The sequence below is a fragment of the Clinocottus analis genome, unplaced genomic scaffold (assembly GCF_023055335.1).
Source record: "Clinocottus analis isolate CAN_PGR_092001 unplaced genomic scaffold, fCliAna1.0.p SCAF_20, whole genome shotgun sequence".
Lineage (NCBI taxonomy): Eukaryota > Metazoa > Chordata > Actinopteri > Perciformes > Cottidae > Clinocottus > Clinocottus analis.
The window spans coordinates 15100032-15116594 of record NW_027175932.1 but is presented as its reverse complement, the minus strand read 5'-3'; the positions used below and the strand labels follow the sequence as shown (position 1 = coordinate 15116594).

At 41.7% G+C, this 16563-nt stretch overlaps 1 protein-coding gene across 12 annotated transcripts in view; it reads left to right on the top strand.

Moving 5' to 3' along the window:
• Nucleotides 1-16563, top strand: part of LOC137791243 (pleckstrin homology domain-containing family A member 5-like) — a 167350-nt gene that overhangs the window by 120183 nt on the left and 30604 nt on the right. For 10 of the 12 annotated variants that reach the window (XR_011078018.1, XM_068585961.1, XM_068585960.1 and 7 more), the window contains 6 exons: nt 2879-2979; nt 5171-5286; nt 5856-6974; nt 12230-12516; nt 14002-14240; nt 15555-15659. Coding sequence is in view for 11 of the 12 variants with exons in the window: in XM_068585961.1 (XP_068442062.1) it covers nt 2879-2979; nt 5171-5286; nt 5856-6974; nt 12230-12516; nt 14002-14240; nt 15555-15659 (1967 nt within the window). In the remaining variant the exon portion in view is untranslated. The remainder of the gene's footprint in view (nt 1-2878; nt 2980-5170; nt 5287-5855; nt 6975-12229; nt 12517-14001; nt 14241-15554; nt 15660-16563) is intronic. The other 2 variants (XM_068585963.1, XM_068585955.1) reach the window with 1 other exon arrangement.

Here is a 16563-nt window from a genome sequence, read left to right as displayed (position 1 = left end):
AATAGATTTTGATGGTGGTGCTCTCATCAGTGAGACATTTTGCTGATACCTTAGTGTAGAGTTTAGAGTCACATGCAGTTAACATTAAGCGGCCTCGACAGTTAAAAGTAGTCGTCCTTGCTTTCACCCACGTTACAACACTACTAATTTAAAACTTTTACGTTCACAAAAGCTCGTCTGTTCCTCTTTCGTGTCTCCTAAACTCTTGAGAGAGATTTTCCATCTCCATAAATTGACAAATTAGCCGCTCCCAGAGCGCAATCAGCAGGCGCTTTCATGACAAACCCAGGGGAAAATTGGATGTTTATTGGCTTAGCCAGCCAGAGACAAGAGAGAGGCGTCCTCGGGAAGAACAATGATGTGCTCGGCTCTCCAATAATAACATCTTATTTTTCCATTTTCTCCTGCTTGCTCTATCACTTTATTCTAAGTACCTTCTGTCACTCAGTTCGGGAGGTGGTTGCAGGATTTGGATTTGTTGCACTTAATTCTCTTCGTATGAGCAGAGGCGATAAGAATCTACTGCAAATCTAATCTTAATTAATTCTGTGTTTACATGCACTTTAATAATTCCATTATTACCAAAGTGAGGCAAACACTAATGCTTATATCTGTCATACATTACATGAAGCAGGTTCTAGGTTGTCACAAAGTTTGGCAGAGAAGCAGATCATGATTCGTCTTATGGGAGTTCCAAGAATACTTTATGTACGGTTACTTAAAAGGTCTTTTACTCAAGTAAAAATAGATGAATTGCAATAAAAGTAACTGCCTCACTTGTGAAATGGTCCTTCTCTTTATAAGCCTAAAGCATAACAGGAAGTGCACTGACATGTTTCGTCACATCATGTTAGTGTAAGTGCCCTTGACTCAATTCTCTGGCTCCACATGTCAAGAATGCTCCCAATGAGCAGGCCAGCACCTTGCATGGCAGCTCAGTGTGTTACTCTGTGTGTGTGTGTGTGTGTGTGTGTGTGTGTGTGTGTGTGTGTGTGTGTGTGTGTGTGTGTGTGTGTGTGTGTGTGTGTGTAAACGCAGTTCATTTGTTATTTAACTTGTCATTTTTGTGCTTCAAGTTGACGAGGTGCCAATACAGTTTTGTAAACATTGGATAAGCATTCAGTTGAATATTTTACATCTCCAGTTTTCTGTAAATATGAAGCCTGTGATTATTAGCAGATTTATGGAGAAGCTTACAGCCTACTGGGATGGTGCACTTTTATAAGTGAACAGGGCACATTGGTGGCACATTGGTACCACATTTGAATTCAAACCCGCAGCCCACAAAAAACAAAGGATATCAGATGCCGAGTGCAGCTTTGTGTCTCCGGAGTAGAGACATAACTCACAGTAATGAGAATAAGAGTAAATGTACTTCCACCCATGTACTTTTGCACAGTGTAATGATTTGTGGGGACACCTTAATATCTTGTCCATCAATATTAGTACTTATTGGGCACAATTTATTATCTTAATTTTAAGATTCATAGGGGGCCAAAAGTGACTCTGATTATAATATACCATAATAACGTGTATCTCAATTAAAGTATCAACAGTTGAAGTGTGTTTGTACACAGGTCAGGGACTCTTCTAAACAAATGACAGACTAGCAGCTTCCTCAAACCGCAGGCAACCTTGTGAAGAACTGTGAATCAATCAGTCAGGAAAAGTCTTCTTCAAAGAAAACGGTTCTCACACTGCAGTGTATACCTATGCATCTTTCTGCATGCCAGCTTGCTCATTCCCTCTCTTTCTTGTTCATTCCCTGTGTGTGTTCTGTACCTCAATAATTCAGCAGTATAGGGACGTGGCCGGAGGAGCTGCAGGGCTCACCATGCAGCCTCGGCTAAAGCAAACAGCAGCGCTGGCTGGAGGCTCTGTAGGTTTCTACTGCAGCCAGTGAGCAGACACGTTTGTGCCTGCTTTGTGCTGCCTTAAGTTTGTAGCCCGTACGCTCCCATCAAAGCAGCATTGTGCTATCAGAGCACAGAGAGGAGATAGAGCCATGCTGTCATTAGCATCACACCATAAGCCACCTCAGTTTGTTGTTCCAAGGTTGTTGTTCTTTTGTGGAATCAATAAATATTTACTTGGCGTGTGTGTGTGTGTGTGTGTGTGTGTGTGTGTGTGTGTGTGTGTGTGTGTGTGTGTGCGTGTGTGTGTGTGTCTGCGTGCGTGTTTATGGAACTTTTTATGAAAATATTAGCCTCAAGGTCTTTGCACAAGTTCCTATTTTTCATAAGCGTTTTTAAAATTCCTCAGACGATAAGAAATGTTCAGCTAAGAGTCAGAGCACATTAAGTCTGATACTTTTAAATATATTTCATTTGTTGCGAACATTTTCAATACAAGACTGAATTAATTCCAATGTCTAAAAATACAAATAAATCTCCTCACAATCAAACTCCTGCCGGTCACCCGGAAGGAGCTGATAGCGGCTTTATTCAGGCTGTTGTGGGACAGCGGATACTATTATGAACCCAAATACAATGTAGTTTATGTTCACACGGTTTTGTGACTTCCATAAAAAGTATAAAGCAGATCTAGTGGTTATTTTCATAGTCTATAACGGAAAAGATCGCTCTTCTCAAGGAGAGAAGCGGCTGAGATAAGCCACGCCCCCTTTGCGGCACCGCGATTAGTCTTGCTGCTTTTGATGTGAACACACTATTTCTCGACGCGCGTCAAAAAAAATTTCGACCCGCGTCGAGGAATTTTTTGATGCGTTCGGTGTGAACACAGCATAATTTCATCTACAACCCCCTCCAACCCGGATCAACACTCAACTTAGTTTAGTTTAGGGTGATGTGGCTGAGAATGCAAATGTCCATCTCTAATATGTAGACATGTAACTATTCTTCTTTCTTCTTTGATGCAGACGAGAAAGAGGATAACATCCTGGGAAGCATCTTGCTTCCAAGCTTTCACATCTCCATGTTGTCAGTGGATGACCACATCAGCAGGAAATACGCCTTCAAGGTAAATGTGAGGGACGTGGTTAGCCTTAGCTTAGCATAAAGACTGGAAGCGGGGAAAACAACTTGCATGCCTTTGTACCAAGTGAAAGAAATTCGCCTACCAATAGAACTAGTTTGTAGGACATGTTGCATAATGAAACTAAACATGGCAACCTCACTGTGATCGAGTCAGCAGTCAGAAAATGCTTACCATGCCTCTATGAACCTAAATGTGATGCAAGACTTTGAATGGTATGCCAAAAAAAATAAATGATTAATTGCATGGTTTTTCTGAGATTAGCAGTGATTAATCACATCATGCTCAAAATTCAATAAAGAAGTAAAAACTAGTGTATTGCACGCTTTTATTTTAAAGTAATGTTATCAGACCAATATAACAGCACTCTGGTGCAACAGCAAGTTAACAACAGTATATAAATCTGTTCCTTTTTTTATGAACAGGTGCCAGAAGAAACATTTGTTGTTTATCAGGGAACAACATAAACAGTGTGTTCAGTAGTAGTAAGGTCCCTGTGAGGGACAAGCCACTCCTTCTTGTGTCTATGTTCAGTTTGTTGCTTACCTTAAAGATGTATGTTCAGCAATTGATTAACTTTATACAAAAGCAATACGTGCTTTTGATGACTCAGTGAGAAAATTCCAGTCTGTTCTCATGTGTAGGTATATCCAAAGAGAACTAACATTTTCTGCGCATGCCTCCTCATGTGTGGAAAGCTCTCTTCATTGAGAGAAGAGTAAAGATCCAGATTTGATACTAACTTAAAGTGCTCTGCCATAGTGTGTATCAGACAGCTTTGCGCATGTGCAATTAATTTCCGTAAAATGCCAAGGTCTGAACTACGCTGTCTGGGCGAGATTTAAAGTGAAAATGCATTTGTAACGCGTTAATGTGCCCAGCCATAATACATATATATTAGTGCTGGGCAACAAATACAATTTTTAATCGCAATTTCTTTAATGATTTTCTCCAATTAATGCCATTGTTTTGCGTAAAATTCCATAAGGAATTCAAAAGTAGTCTTTCGTATACTTTTATTTTAAAAGTACTGCTATATGAACAAAAGTGCAATAACATTTATTTTGTTTTTAATTAAATACGATGCTTTTTAACAGCAGTATTACCTCTACACAGTAGCAGATAAATATTTATTGTAAATCTCAACTTAAACATTAATATAATCAAATCAAATATGCATCCAACATAGTCTGCAGAAGCCTCCCTCCACATTTGTTGAGGGTGAGGGGGGGATATACTGGCATCAACAGTGTGTATTGCATTTGCAGTGGTTATAAATAACTTTGGTTCTATCAACTCCACCATCTGGAAGAAATTTGAAATGAAATGTCCATGTTACAGTTCGGTACCTTTCTCCATTTTTCTGTCCCGGTTCATGTGAGCGCTGCAACAGTCTGAGGCCCGAAGGCACTCATTGCATGAGACGTGTGATGTCCAAAGCCTAAACTCAGCAACATCCCATCCCTCCTGTAACCTATAGTTTGCCTGTATGTGTATTCAGAGCCAGTGAGCCACCAACTTTAAAATAATAATAATTAAAAAAATGATTTAATGTGCGATAAAATAATTGCCGGTGTTAATGAATGAATGTGGTAACGAGATAACAACACGTTGACTATATATACTGTGTGTGTGTGTGTGTGTGTGTGTGTGTGTGTGTGTGTGTGTGTGTGTGTGTGTGTGTGTGTGTATGTATGTATATCTATATATATATAGTTATATATATATATATAGTTATATATATATATAACTATATATAGTTATATATATATATATATATATATAGAGAGAGAGAGAGAGAGAGAGAGAGAGAGAGAGAGAGAGAGAGAGAGAGAGATATTAGTGTAATTCCTATTTATACAGTTTTACCTATGCCAAGATACACAGAGGAGCCTTGAAGACTTTCACACGTATGTGATTTCACACTTGAGCTGAAACACACATGGAGAGACAGGCAGGGGACGCACACACACACACACACACACACACACACACACAGACACTGTACACAAGCACACTATTCTGGCAACATGATGGATATAAAGACTTCCAGCTGGTATCTCAAGGTCACAATCACACTGTTTTATCTCCTCCTCGCTCTCCTCCTCAGTCTTTCTGTGTCTCCTACTCCTCCTATTAATCTCACATTTCTCCAACTCTCTCCCTACACTGCCAGGCCACTCACCCCAACATGCGGACATATTATTTCTGTACTGACACGGCCAAAGAGATGGAGTCCTGGATGAAAGTCATGACTGATGCTGCTCTAGTCCACAGTGAACCAGTCAGAAGGTCGGTGCACAACACAGGGACAAAGACAGATATGACGGTTGTAAAGAAAATATACGTATATGTAAAAAAGACACCATGAGGACCTGGCTTTTATAGACAGAGGAACACCATACCCAGGTGTAACCGTGAAACACTAATGTGCATCCAGCTTTACAATTCATTCACAAACACATTGCTGAATGTAACAGGTTACATACACAAACAAAGTTTAGGTCATGCTACTACTACTTCTTCAACCTACACATATATTTTCCAAATATAGTATATCCTACACACAGTGTGTGCTTGATCTAATGTTTTCAGAGAGTATCACAAAGGAACATTTTCAAGTTTAAAGTCTTGGCTGTGGCTATGAAATTATTCCTGAGTAAGTGCCAGAGGGATCAGACCCCACAGTCTTGGACTGTCACAGGTTTGTGGCAGAGATCTGAAACTTGTCCCAATAGACGACCAGAAATAAAGGCCGATAGAGATAGAGGGCCTGTCAGACAAATACAGGACAATTCAGATATCTTTGACATCTCTTAGAAAACTCTACTCTTTGTCACACTCCTCTCCTCTCTTCTCAGACTGGACAAGTTGAAAGTGGATCAGCGAACCCCTCAGGAGCTGAACAACTTACTGAACCACAGAGTCTTAACCCGGCCCGAGATCCAGAACAATGAACGCAACCGTGAGCCTGTGCGACAACACTCCTTATCGCGAGTTGACGACAAACGGCAAAAAGATCCAGAGAAACACAACGGCCAAAGAGAGCGTGAGTACTACACCTTACAGAGAGACGGGGAGAGGTACTCGCTGAAGAAAGACGGCGTGAGCTACATGCTTCAGGCGGATGGAGAGAGGTATCTCCTCCACAAAGACGGCGAGAAGTACATGCTGCGAAAAGACGGGGAGAAATCCTTGCTGCAGAAAGACGGAGAGGTGTACGCAGTCCACAAGGATCTGGAGAAGTATGCTGCTCAGAACATGGACGGAAGGTGCAGTGTGACGCCCACAGAGGAGAAATACGCTCCGACTAAAGATGGAGAGAAGTACCTGCTGAAGAAGGATGGGGAAAAATATGCACTGCAAAAAATAGGAGACAGGCACACACTCCAGAAAGAAGGACAGAAATATGTTCCCCAGAAAGAGGTGAAGAGACAGCTGTCATTGAAGGAGACGGAGCGGTACGGCATAATGAGGGAGACGGACAATAAATATGGTACCATACAAGTTGTGGATAAATACGGCACTCTGAGGGCAGTGAAGAAATACAGTACGCTCAGAGAAGGGGATAAATACGCTACCCTGAGAGATGCGGGGAAGTATGCTACAGTTCGTGGGGAGAAGTACGGCTTCCCGAGAGATCCGAGTGCAGAGAGGTCTCTGACTAAAATCAGCAGTATCAAGCTGCAGCCGGCTCAGGCCGCCGCTATCGCCGCCGCAGTTTCGGCATCTCGCCAGGGCCAGGCCAACCTCAATGCTCAGATTGCTGCACAGGTCAATGGCTCGGGGTCCACGGCGGGGGAGCAGACTGGAGACTGCAGCCCGGCAGAGGTGGACAACAGTCTGACTTTGGGTCCAGGAAAGTCCCCTGCTTCAGTGCAGGAGCCAGAGAGGGGCCTGTCCAGGACTAACTCCATGCAGCAGCTGGAACACTGGGTCCGCACACACAGGACAAGAGGACTGGACGATGACACCAGGAGGTGAGACTGACTGACGTGCATAAATGTGCTTAAATAGGTGTACTGTTATTCTTGGAACCGTTTAGGGATTTGCAATATCAAAATAAGGACTTTAATGAGATAATTAAGTCCACTTTCTCTTTTCAGGAATTTTTCTAGAACTTTCAAGGTTATGTATGTACAAATTTTACCCCACCATGCAGACCCAAGGATTGGAACTAGCCTGATAGTCCATGCATTCAGTCGGACCTGTGACGTTCAGTTTGACAGGGCAGCTTACCGTATTTTGTTTCGCACTAACCGGTCAGTAGCGAGGAACATATCTATGCTGCTGATGTCCCTCCACAAAATTTAGTACCTTTTTTCATCCCTGCCATTCTTTCTTCCCCCTCATTTCCAGAGTATCGTCTCCGTCCTTGATCTGACCTTGTGCACAAGCGGGAGCTGAAAGCACTTAGTGTCATCACAGATGTGTATCTCATTTGGGAGCGCTGGCGTTTAGTTGGCGTTTAGCCGGCTGAACCGAGCAACGTAGTGGAACACACGAACAGAGTGCCGATGCTCTGCTCTCCTTCTGCTGCCATGAATAAGTCATGGGAAGAAGACTGTAATGAGAGCAGAGCAGGCTCAATGCTGCCGAGCCACATTTGTCATCTTTATCAGCACTTGGTGCAAATAAAAAATAAAAAAGTAACTTTGTTCTAAAACTGATAGTTATTGTCGTTAACAGCAAGTACCAGTGATGTAGTTTAAAGTAGTGGGTCTCGCTGCATCTTCAGTTTGTTCAGTTCGCTGTCACACCTCTGGGCTCAAGAGGTCGGTTGTTTGTTGGAAAACAAATTACTGAAGTGAAAGTTTTGGCTTAAAACTATAATACATTAGTATACATTACTATTAGTAATGTATACTAATGCCTTTTTAAGTGGTATTTGGAAATCCTAGAGCTTTCTTAGTGGCTATACGGCATAGACCTGCGTATCATTGAGAATACACCACGGTCTGTCTGTGGACAGAGTCTTCTGTCACAGTGAAAGCATCTCAATCATGAAAGAAGTCAGGAAATTTCACTGGTGTGTAGTTGAGATCCAAAAGAAGCTCTAGTTTGAAGATAGCCGTGGTTTGAGCCAGCGGGGCAAAGGGCTCATTACGCTCCCCTCTTCTCAACCCTGTGGTGTTGTGGCTAGAATGATTCCAGTGCAAGACGGTATTTAGTTGCTAGTTTGTTTGTAACATAGTTATATGTTCAGTTAGTTTGTTGAGTAGTTAGTTCAGAGCAGGGGTCTTCAATATTTTGAAGGTCAAGGAACTGATTGAGAGATGGAGCAGGTACCCCCTAATATATGTATGTAATTGTGTTCTGGGCCCAGTGCCATGCATAAACACACAGTACCTTGTTATTGTGCATTCAATACTAAGCTATTCAAATAAACAAATTCTTATAGTCATTCTGCCTGACAACAATATAAACGGTGAAATCCCCACAAAACATATTTGCAATACATATCCTGGTATCCAGCTACCGTTAATGTCAACACAGAAGAATAAGGCCGCTACACAGTTAACCAAGTCTCCAACAGAGAGGGAGCAAAGCTGCTTCGCTGATAGAGAGATGGAAAACAACAATTTGTAGAGTTTCCAAAAAGAAGCTTTTGGATCTAAATCAGTTGTTAATAATGAATGGAAATTAATTCATAATCTTGCTGACTCTGATGTGTTCTTTTGCCAAATATCTCCACAAACTTGGAGAGCGTTCAGAGTCAGTTTCATTGTTTGCTATCAGCAAGAAAATCTAGTCTTTCGTGTTAAGTAGAAGAAAAGAAAATCAATAAACAGCCCTAGAGCACAGAAAGGATGTATTTTTTCGTGTTGCTGTCCCCTTTACAGACCTGAATAAGAGCAATGTTCCCCTATGGCTGACTATAGCACTGACTGGGTCAAGATGTGTTTTCCTTTCAAGCTGCTTCACTATAGCATCGGGCTGGGCTCCTTTCTCACTGGTACTCTGTCGCATTCGGACAGAAATATGCGGCCCAAGCCCCTCTCTAGTGTACAGTCTGCATATACAGTCTGCATATACAGTCTGCATGGTCATACATTTAGAGATATCTGCCAGAGACCCTCACCGACATGATTAAAACCTGGACCCTCACGTTTACGTGTATCATTTTAATTCATATGGGCACTCAGGTTAACAGGGCAGGTTGTGTGGTCTTAAATTGAGGCCTGCTGGTTGGATCTTCTACCAATTCAATTGACAGATTGAATTTTAGATGTTGACTTTAAATGGCTGTATTGTAGCTGAATTCAATAAGAAAGTGTTGTTTTCAGAAAATGAGCCTAGTCTAAAGTCTGACATAATCCAGCTAACTTCAAATAAGGAAAAAAGAGAACAGATTAACTATTTTGTTGTCAACTACATACAGGTACACATGTGAAATGTTACCTCATTATTTAACCCACCTTAAAGACACAACAGCGAGGCCTGCCGTTGGACAACGGTATGGCATGCACAGAAACGCTCACATTTGAAATTGGAAACCCTCACACATTGCTTCCCGGGGCTGTGGAACCTATTCCCCCTGGCTGTGGACCCTGGACATTAGGAATTTGATTTTAAAAACACCCAGCTTCAACCCTCTACCGAGGTTCATGTTTATTAACTATTCTAAAAGCAAAGGTTGCTGCGGATCGCATGCAAGCCTCTTGCAGTTCAGTGTCTCACACAAGGACATTTTCTGACAGTTTGTCCTCAAAGACATTCTTCTGTTAAGATAAAAAAGTCAGAGGTAGCTGTGAGAAAAATGAAAAATACAGGAAATAATCAGTTTTAGAATCAATAATGTCAATGTTGAAAAGGTGTGGAAGGATTGGAGTTTCAGATTCTGTTGAGGCATACTCATTCCAACCCATTGAGAATAATGCAACACATCTATGAAAAAAGAACAGTGATTCAGACCAGACCAGTGCACACAACACACAAGTCAGAGACAACTGAGTCTTTCAACCTGAGGTGGCTCAGTGGTAGAGCGGGTCGAAAGTCTGCAGGACACTGAACCCGAAATAGCCTTGGCCATCCCTGTACAAATGTGAATGTGTGCATGATGAAACGTAAAGCACTTTGTCGGAAGACTGCAAAGATGCTATTAACCATGTAATTTGAAGACTGATGCCCAAACGCTTTCCCTATAAAAAGTAGAGTGAGCTAATTGTATTGTTTCAGTTTGTCTGCTAAGGCCTTGTCTGTCCTGGTTCTGAGTCCATGTGGAAGTGGAGCCAGCTTTAGCGTTCCTTTGTTGATATGCCTGTGAGTGTGCATGCTATTGCTAAAGTGTGTTTTGTTGCCAAACTGTACTACTGCCATCCCATCTCCTGATACCAGCACCCATCTCAGTGGTTCTTCTGAGGAGAATCCAGCAAACTCTCACACATTGGTCAACAGAGAGAACCTGCTGCTAGTGATCAAACTAGGAATAAACACAAATATAGCATCACAGTCTGTGCTGAAATTGTACCTAGTGCAAGCATTTAACCCAAGTTGCTCTTGGCTATGGCTAAAGTACTCTGCATGCAAAGCAAAACTATAAAGGTGTGTTACAAAAAGAGATTTTACCAGTAAGTAAAGGTGCACTGGTGAAGGACAGGGGCTTCAACCTGCATGCATTTAGCAACCGCAAAAGAGGCAACAGGGGAAAGTTTAACTCCTCTGCTCGGACCAAACCTGAATGAAAAGAAAGCTGTTGAAGTTACTGTGATGTGGTTAAAACTATGGTGTGCTAAATGATATGGCAGAACAAAGTTAATATGAACAGTTTGACATTGTGGGCGTATTTGACTTCCACTGGAACAAATGCAAGGTGGTGTTTAGGCACATTCAAGTAACTGTATTGTCATTGCATTAAGATAACAAACAAATATACATTGCTCAATGCAATGGTTAAACGCAAAGAACAAAGACTGATTCTCTCCCTATCAAGGTAATGAATGGTGAAAGAAAGCAATCTTGATGTATGTCCGTCAAAGGGTCAGTCCAAGAGAATCAAGATGTCCTCTTTGATTGGCTGCTAATGGCTGCAATGGTAATGAGCTTCTCATTACTTCATGTTCTCAAGTCAATGTGAAAGTGAAAGTAGAGCAGAGTTCTGCTCACAAAAGCAGTTTGATGAAGAAATCCAGTCAAGCGGCCTTTACACACCAAGGCACACAGATGCAGATGATGAAGCTAGTTCCTGTTCACTACTCTCTCATTAAAGATTCACTGGCTGCTATATAACAGCAAGTTCCTGGTTCTCATAAAGTATGTATTCTTCACTGTACGAATTAACTAAGAGGAAATGCCCCCATTCTAATGTATGATTGGGGGCGACATGGTACTGAGTGAGGCTTAAATGTAAAGGATTGCATTAATATAGTTAATGATTGCTGTAATTATTACTCCTTGCTGGCCATGAATTGATACCTTTGTAGAATGACCCCACTGCTCAGTAGTCAGTGTTAGCCAAATCAAGTTGGTTTGTGTTCACCTGGAATTAATTTCTGCACAGAACTGGGAATGTGGATTTTGTACAAACTCTTTTACAGTGTAGTTACTCCACAGAAGAATGACTTCACAACCACCATACACAATGATTATAGTAACCCATTGCTGAGATCCATGAACAATGAAGATCACAATCATCTTTGCATTTTGCATAAGCTCTGCAAGTAAAGCTTACCTAAAAATCAAGTGTCCAGCACAGATATTGGATTTTCCCTCTTTTGTCCAGATTTGTGAAGGCCTCATTAATGTAGTGGAGCAGCATTGTCCATGGTTTCCTCTTCTGTCTCCTTTATTGTTATACACAGTCTGATAAAAGGACCAAACATGTGTTTTGCTAATTTTGGTTGATTGTGCTTCAAAAGATGCAACCTTTCTTGATGTGTAAAGCATAAAGATTATTATTTTTGACGGTGTTCTGTAATGCTATGAAACCTTTTCTTTATTGGGCCATAAACCAGCACAACAGTTTTTTTCTGCAACTTGACACTGGCATTACTGTTGGTATTTGGTGCCAAGTGCACAGATGACAGATGAAAAGGCACAAACAGATAATTTATGGTGCAACATCAATTTGCAGACTATCTGATGACCTGGAACGTACGTGCAGCAATAATGGATTTGATAAGCAGAGTCAGAGTCTCCAGAGCCTCACTCCTTTCCAACATAAAAAAATGATTGAACAGGCCTAACAACTGACTGACTACTCACTACTCACCAGTTGGTCTGTTTTCTCCCCTAGTGTAACATCCTACCAGACCTTACCCAGGAACATGCCCAGCCACCGCGCTCAGATCGTGCCCCGCTACCCGGAGGGCTATCGCACACTGCCCCGCAACAGCATGATGAGGCCCGACAGCATCTGCAGCGTGGCGGGCTCTGTGTACGACCGGGCCCTCCGTCCCGCCTCCACCTCCACCATCACCACAGCGGAGAAGAGGAGGTCGATGAGGGACGACACCATGTGGCAGCTGTACGAGTGGCAGCAGAGGCAGGCCTTTTCCAGGCAGAGTCTGGCTCAGCCAACAGGTATATCACACACAGGAAATACTACTTCCTGTCCTGCAGTAAGAACAACGACAGGGTTTGGAAGTAGAAATTCTCCATATTAGCCTCTAGTTTGCTCAGAAAGCTAGGCATCTGGCCTGCTAACTTGTTCAACATCATCCTTACAACAGAAAATCCAGGTAAATATAATTTTTACTTTTTATTAATATTTTATCAAGAATTGAATTCCTTGCCATTCATGTTTGCCATTCGTGCAAGTACTGTGGCCGTTACTGGGTCCAATCAGAAAGCTGGCGCCCATATCACCTAGTGGGTAATCTGGTCCAGGAGAGAGACACTCATATAACCATTCATATCACACGTTTTTACGCTAATTTAGTGAATGAATAACTAAAGAGAACAATGAAATCATTAAACAAAAAGGTCAACTTTCAAACACAAATTGCAATCCCAACACATCTCCACAGATTGAGACAGACAGGAACCGAGATGTTATAAACATGACAATATACAACAAATCAATCAACTTTGTCTTTGTCAATGTTAAAGTTCACCTGAACAGACAGCAAAGTGAGGTTAGACCTTTTCACCTCCATCCAGTCGGACAACCAGGAGTAAGATGTAAGAGGAGCACAGGATTCAATTAAACTTATCTTACTCTCTCCTCCCCCCTTGCGTTTTAATGCACCTGATTTGTACTTTCTCTCAATTTGACCATTTAGTTAGATTAAACACTAAAACAGCGGGAACAGATCAAAACAAGATTGTACTAAAATATTTCACGAGCATTTCCATGCCTTTGCTTCGAGATGGACTCATCTGTTACGGTTGCTGTCTTATGTTCAAAAATCCCAATTCAAAAAGACCCAGTGTTCGTAGTGTGTCTGTAATTGTCATTTTGTGTTCTAGTTCTAACCATCAGCTACAAGCTTCCACATTAAGTCACTGTCTAGACAACAGCAGTTTAGTGGGGAGGCTCCAGCCAGCAAAAGTGGAAAAGACTAAATATGTGTCTCTCTCCTCTGATCCAAGTCAGTAATATTATGTTTATGTTTGATGTTATCAGGGCAATTCTTTTCACATTTCTGTAGTGGGTACTCAAATATGTACTTTTTAATAAGCAAGAAAAATACAAATGTAACTGAATACTGACCAGTGCATATGTACTACCACATTACGTCTCTCTATTTCCCATTTCAACCTGCCTTCAGACGATGTCTCAGCATCAGACTGTTCATAAAAATATACGTTTTTCTAATATAGGGTTGCAGCTCCTTTTGCAATACCCTCGTCTCATGTCTTTAATTTTGTGTTTTTGCTTTTGCTGATAAATACCCCTAAATTATATGAATGATTATATTATCAATATTTTAAGTACACTTTGTTTAGTTGTTTATTTTCTCTATTTTGTAACATCAGTTTGATGTCATGACCATCACAGGTGTTGTAGACCAGGAAAAGCATCTTTCTGCAGTGTGACTTTGTCTTCTCCTCCTGGTGTTCCAGCTGTAGGTCAGTATGGCACTCTGCCCAGCACAAAAACCATGGGTAACATTTCTGAACATGCCATGGCACACTCCATCCCCAGCTCGCCGTCTCACGGCTCCCTGGCTCTCTACAGCACATTACCACCTCCTCGGCAGCAGGTAGCTCACAACCCCAGCAGCTCCCACGCTGAAGTGTCCTCACCCGTGTTGAGCGTGGACGTGACGCAGGACCACTGGCTCAGGACGCACCTCACCAAGGTAGAGGGCATAGCACTGGAGACTGACTCAAATTCTATGTAAATTAAAATATTTTACTTTGGGTGATGTAAAATCTAGTTTCCTTGTTAATATTTCAAGTAGGAATCAAGTATAATAATGTGCAATACCTAGCCAATAGGGGTCAGCATTTCACCTTTGCACTGGGTCCAACGATCTAAATTTAGAGTCATCAGTTAGCAAAACGTCACCTACTAATCAGCATGGCAAGGATACTTAAAGATATGAAACAGTCCTCATTGAGCTGAAGAGTCCACAGATTTTCCTTCTCCAACTCGTCAAATACCACCGCTTGGTCAGTGCCCTTTGGCATCGGAGAGCATCACACGAAGTACTCCTCTGTTGTAAGGGCGGCTTGTCAATAATCACTTGTGTCCTTTCAAAATAAACGTTAGTGTTTACAGGAAGTTATGTTTCGGCAACAAAAGCACTTAGTTAGGATTAAGAAAAGAGTGTGGTTGATAATATGTGACTAGGGACTGATTTGACAAAATGGCAACGTTTTACTTCTAAGATGCACTGGGCTGAAGTGTAATAATCTTCAATCTTTGAAAGAATGAATGCTCTGTGGTCTGTGAGAACGTTATTTGTGTGAAATGGAGGGATCAGCAAAGAGCCTTGTCAGTCATAGAGTTGTGTTGTTACTGTCTCGACACGTGCTTCAGGGTAATCCCTGAAAAAAGACTTGCACAGGCCTGTATATTAACCTACAAGGTTAATATACAGCCATGGGGCAACAATAAGTGATGTGCCCAAACCTCCGACCAGCCAGTTCAAATTTCATTGAATACTAATTAATTCAGAAAATGATTATTTGTGAGAATAAAGGGATAAGGTAAATATACAGGAGCATCTTTAAGGCCCTCACTGGTTCACTTCATATGGTGCTTTAGTGGTGCATACTCCAAACACATTTCCCATGAATTAGAGTAATCGTCATGCAGGGAATCTGGGTCTTAGACTCTGGAACAACTCCCTGCTTTGGGAGGTGTTCATCCAGTTTTGTTCAATGGTTAGGGTTAGATTACATTTGCTGACAGAGAGAGCAGATGTTGACCAATAGATAACAGGATGATGTTATGGCTGACTGCTTACTATTGTTACCTTCTTATTTTAATAATGTTCTTCTTTTGATGCAGTGATGTTCCTCTTGGTTCGTGGATACATTTAGTTAAAGGGCGTGACAATGTTTGCATTAGCTAATTAACTACAAATCATTACTGACAGTCATCAGTATGCATGTCATTCATTTATTATTATTAGTTAAGTAATCTTTTTCTGTTAAATACTCTCCAGTCTCATCCCCCTCCCCCGCAGTACGGCTACCAACCTGACCGACGCTCTATCGCAGTCGCGGTCCCTCCACAGTCCATCACCCCACAGTCCCTGCAAGGCAAGACGGTGAGTGTTATTCTGCTCCCCCTCTCCTCCCTCAGGTAGTTTTCACATATGGAAAACAAGCAAAGCCGTCCGTTGCTGACATTCAAACACTTGCACTCGTCGAAACTCTTCTCTGCAGCATCTCAATGCTGTTTTTTTCTCTTTGTCTCAGCAGGTCCAATGTAATTATTGACAATGTCATTGTCTCTTAATGACAGTGTACACACACACACACACACACACTCGCTCACTCGCTCGCACGCACGCACTCACACACACACACAAACTCACTTACTCACACACAAGGGAAATGGTCTTTGCTTGTAAATTGAAACAACGGCAATCAAGGACCAGGACTGATATTTCTGTTGGAAGCACGCTGTGATTAATGTGATTGCTTGACGGCAGTCGAGTATCTCGGCAGTTCGATGAGAAAGATTTTCCAGTAATTTCCCAGATGGCTGTGTTCCTTTATTTCAGAGTGTCACAAGTAATGTTACAATGAGTGTGTGTGTGGGTGAGACCTGTGTTTGGTATTTGTGTATGCATGAATGTGTTTGTGGGGACTAGTCCGTCCATACCTCTTTAAATGAACTTGTGGATGTGGTTTCTCTTTTTCAAAGTGACAATAACATAGAAAGTTGATGACATTGGCCAGTAGCTAACATATGAGGTCAGTGAAAGGCTGCTGCATTTTTAGAAACATTTCTTTTTAAGTTGACAGTTTATATTCAAATCTCTCAAATGCAGTTTATTTCCCAGCTCACTTAGCCTCATGTCAAATGTAGGAACCCTTTCAAACAAGACTATGTGCCTTCAAACTTGTAATGGTAAAGATTCCAGCTGTATTATTTTCTTCAGTGCCACCTTTTCCCGTAAAGCAGCAACAACATTATCATTCATTTAAAGTCGTGTCTTGGCCACC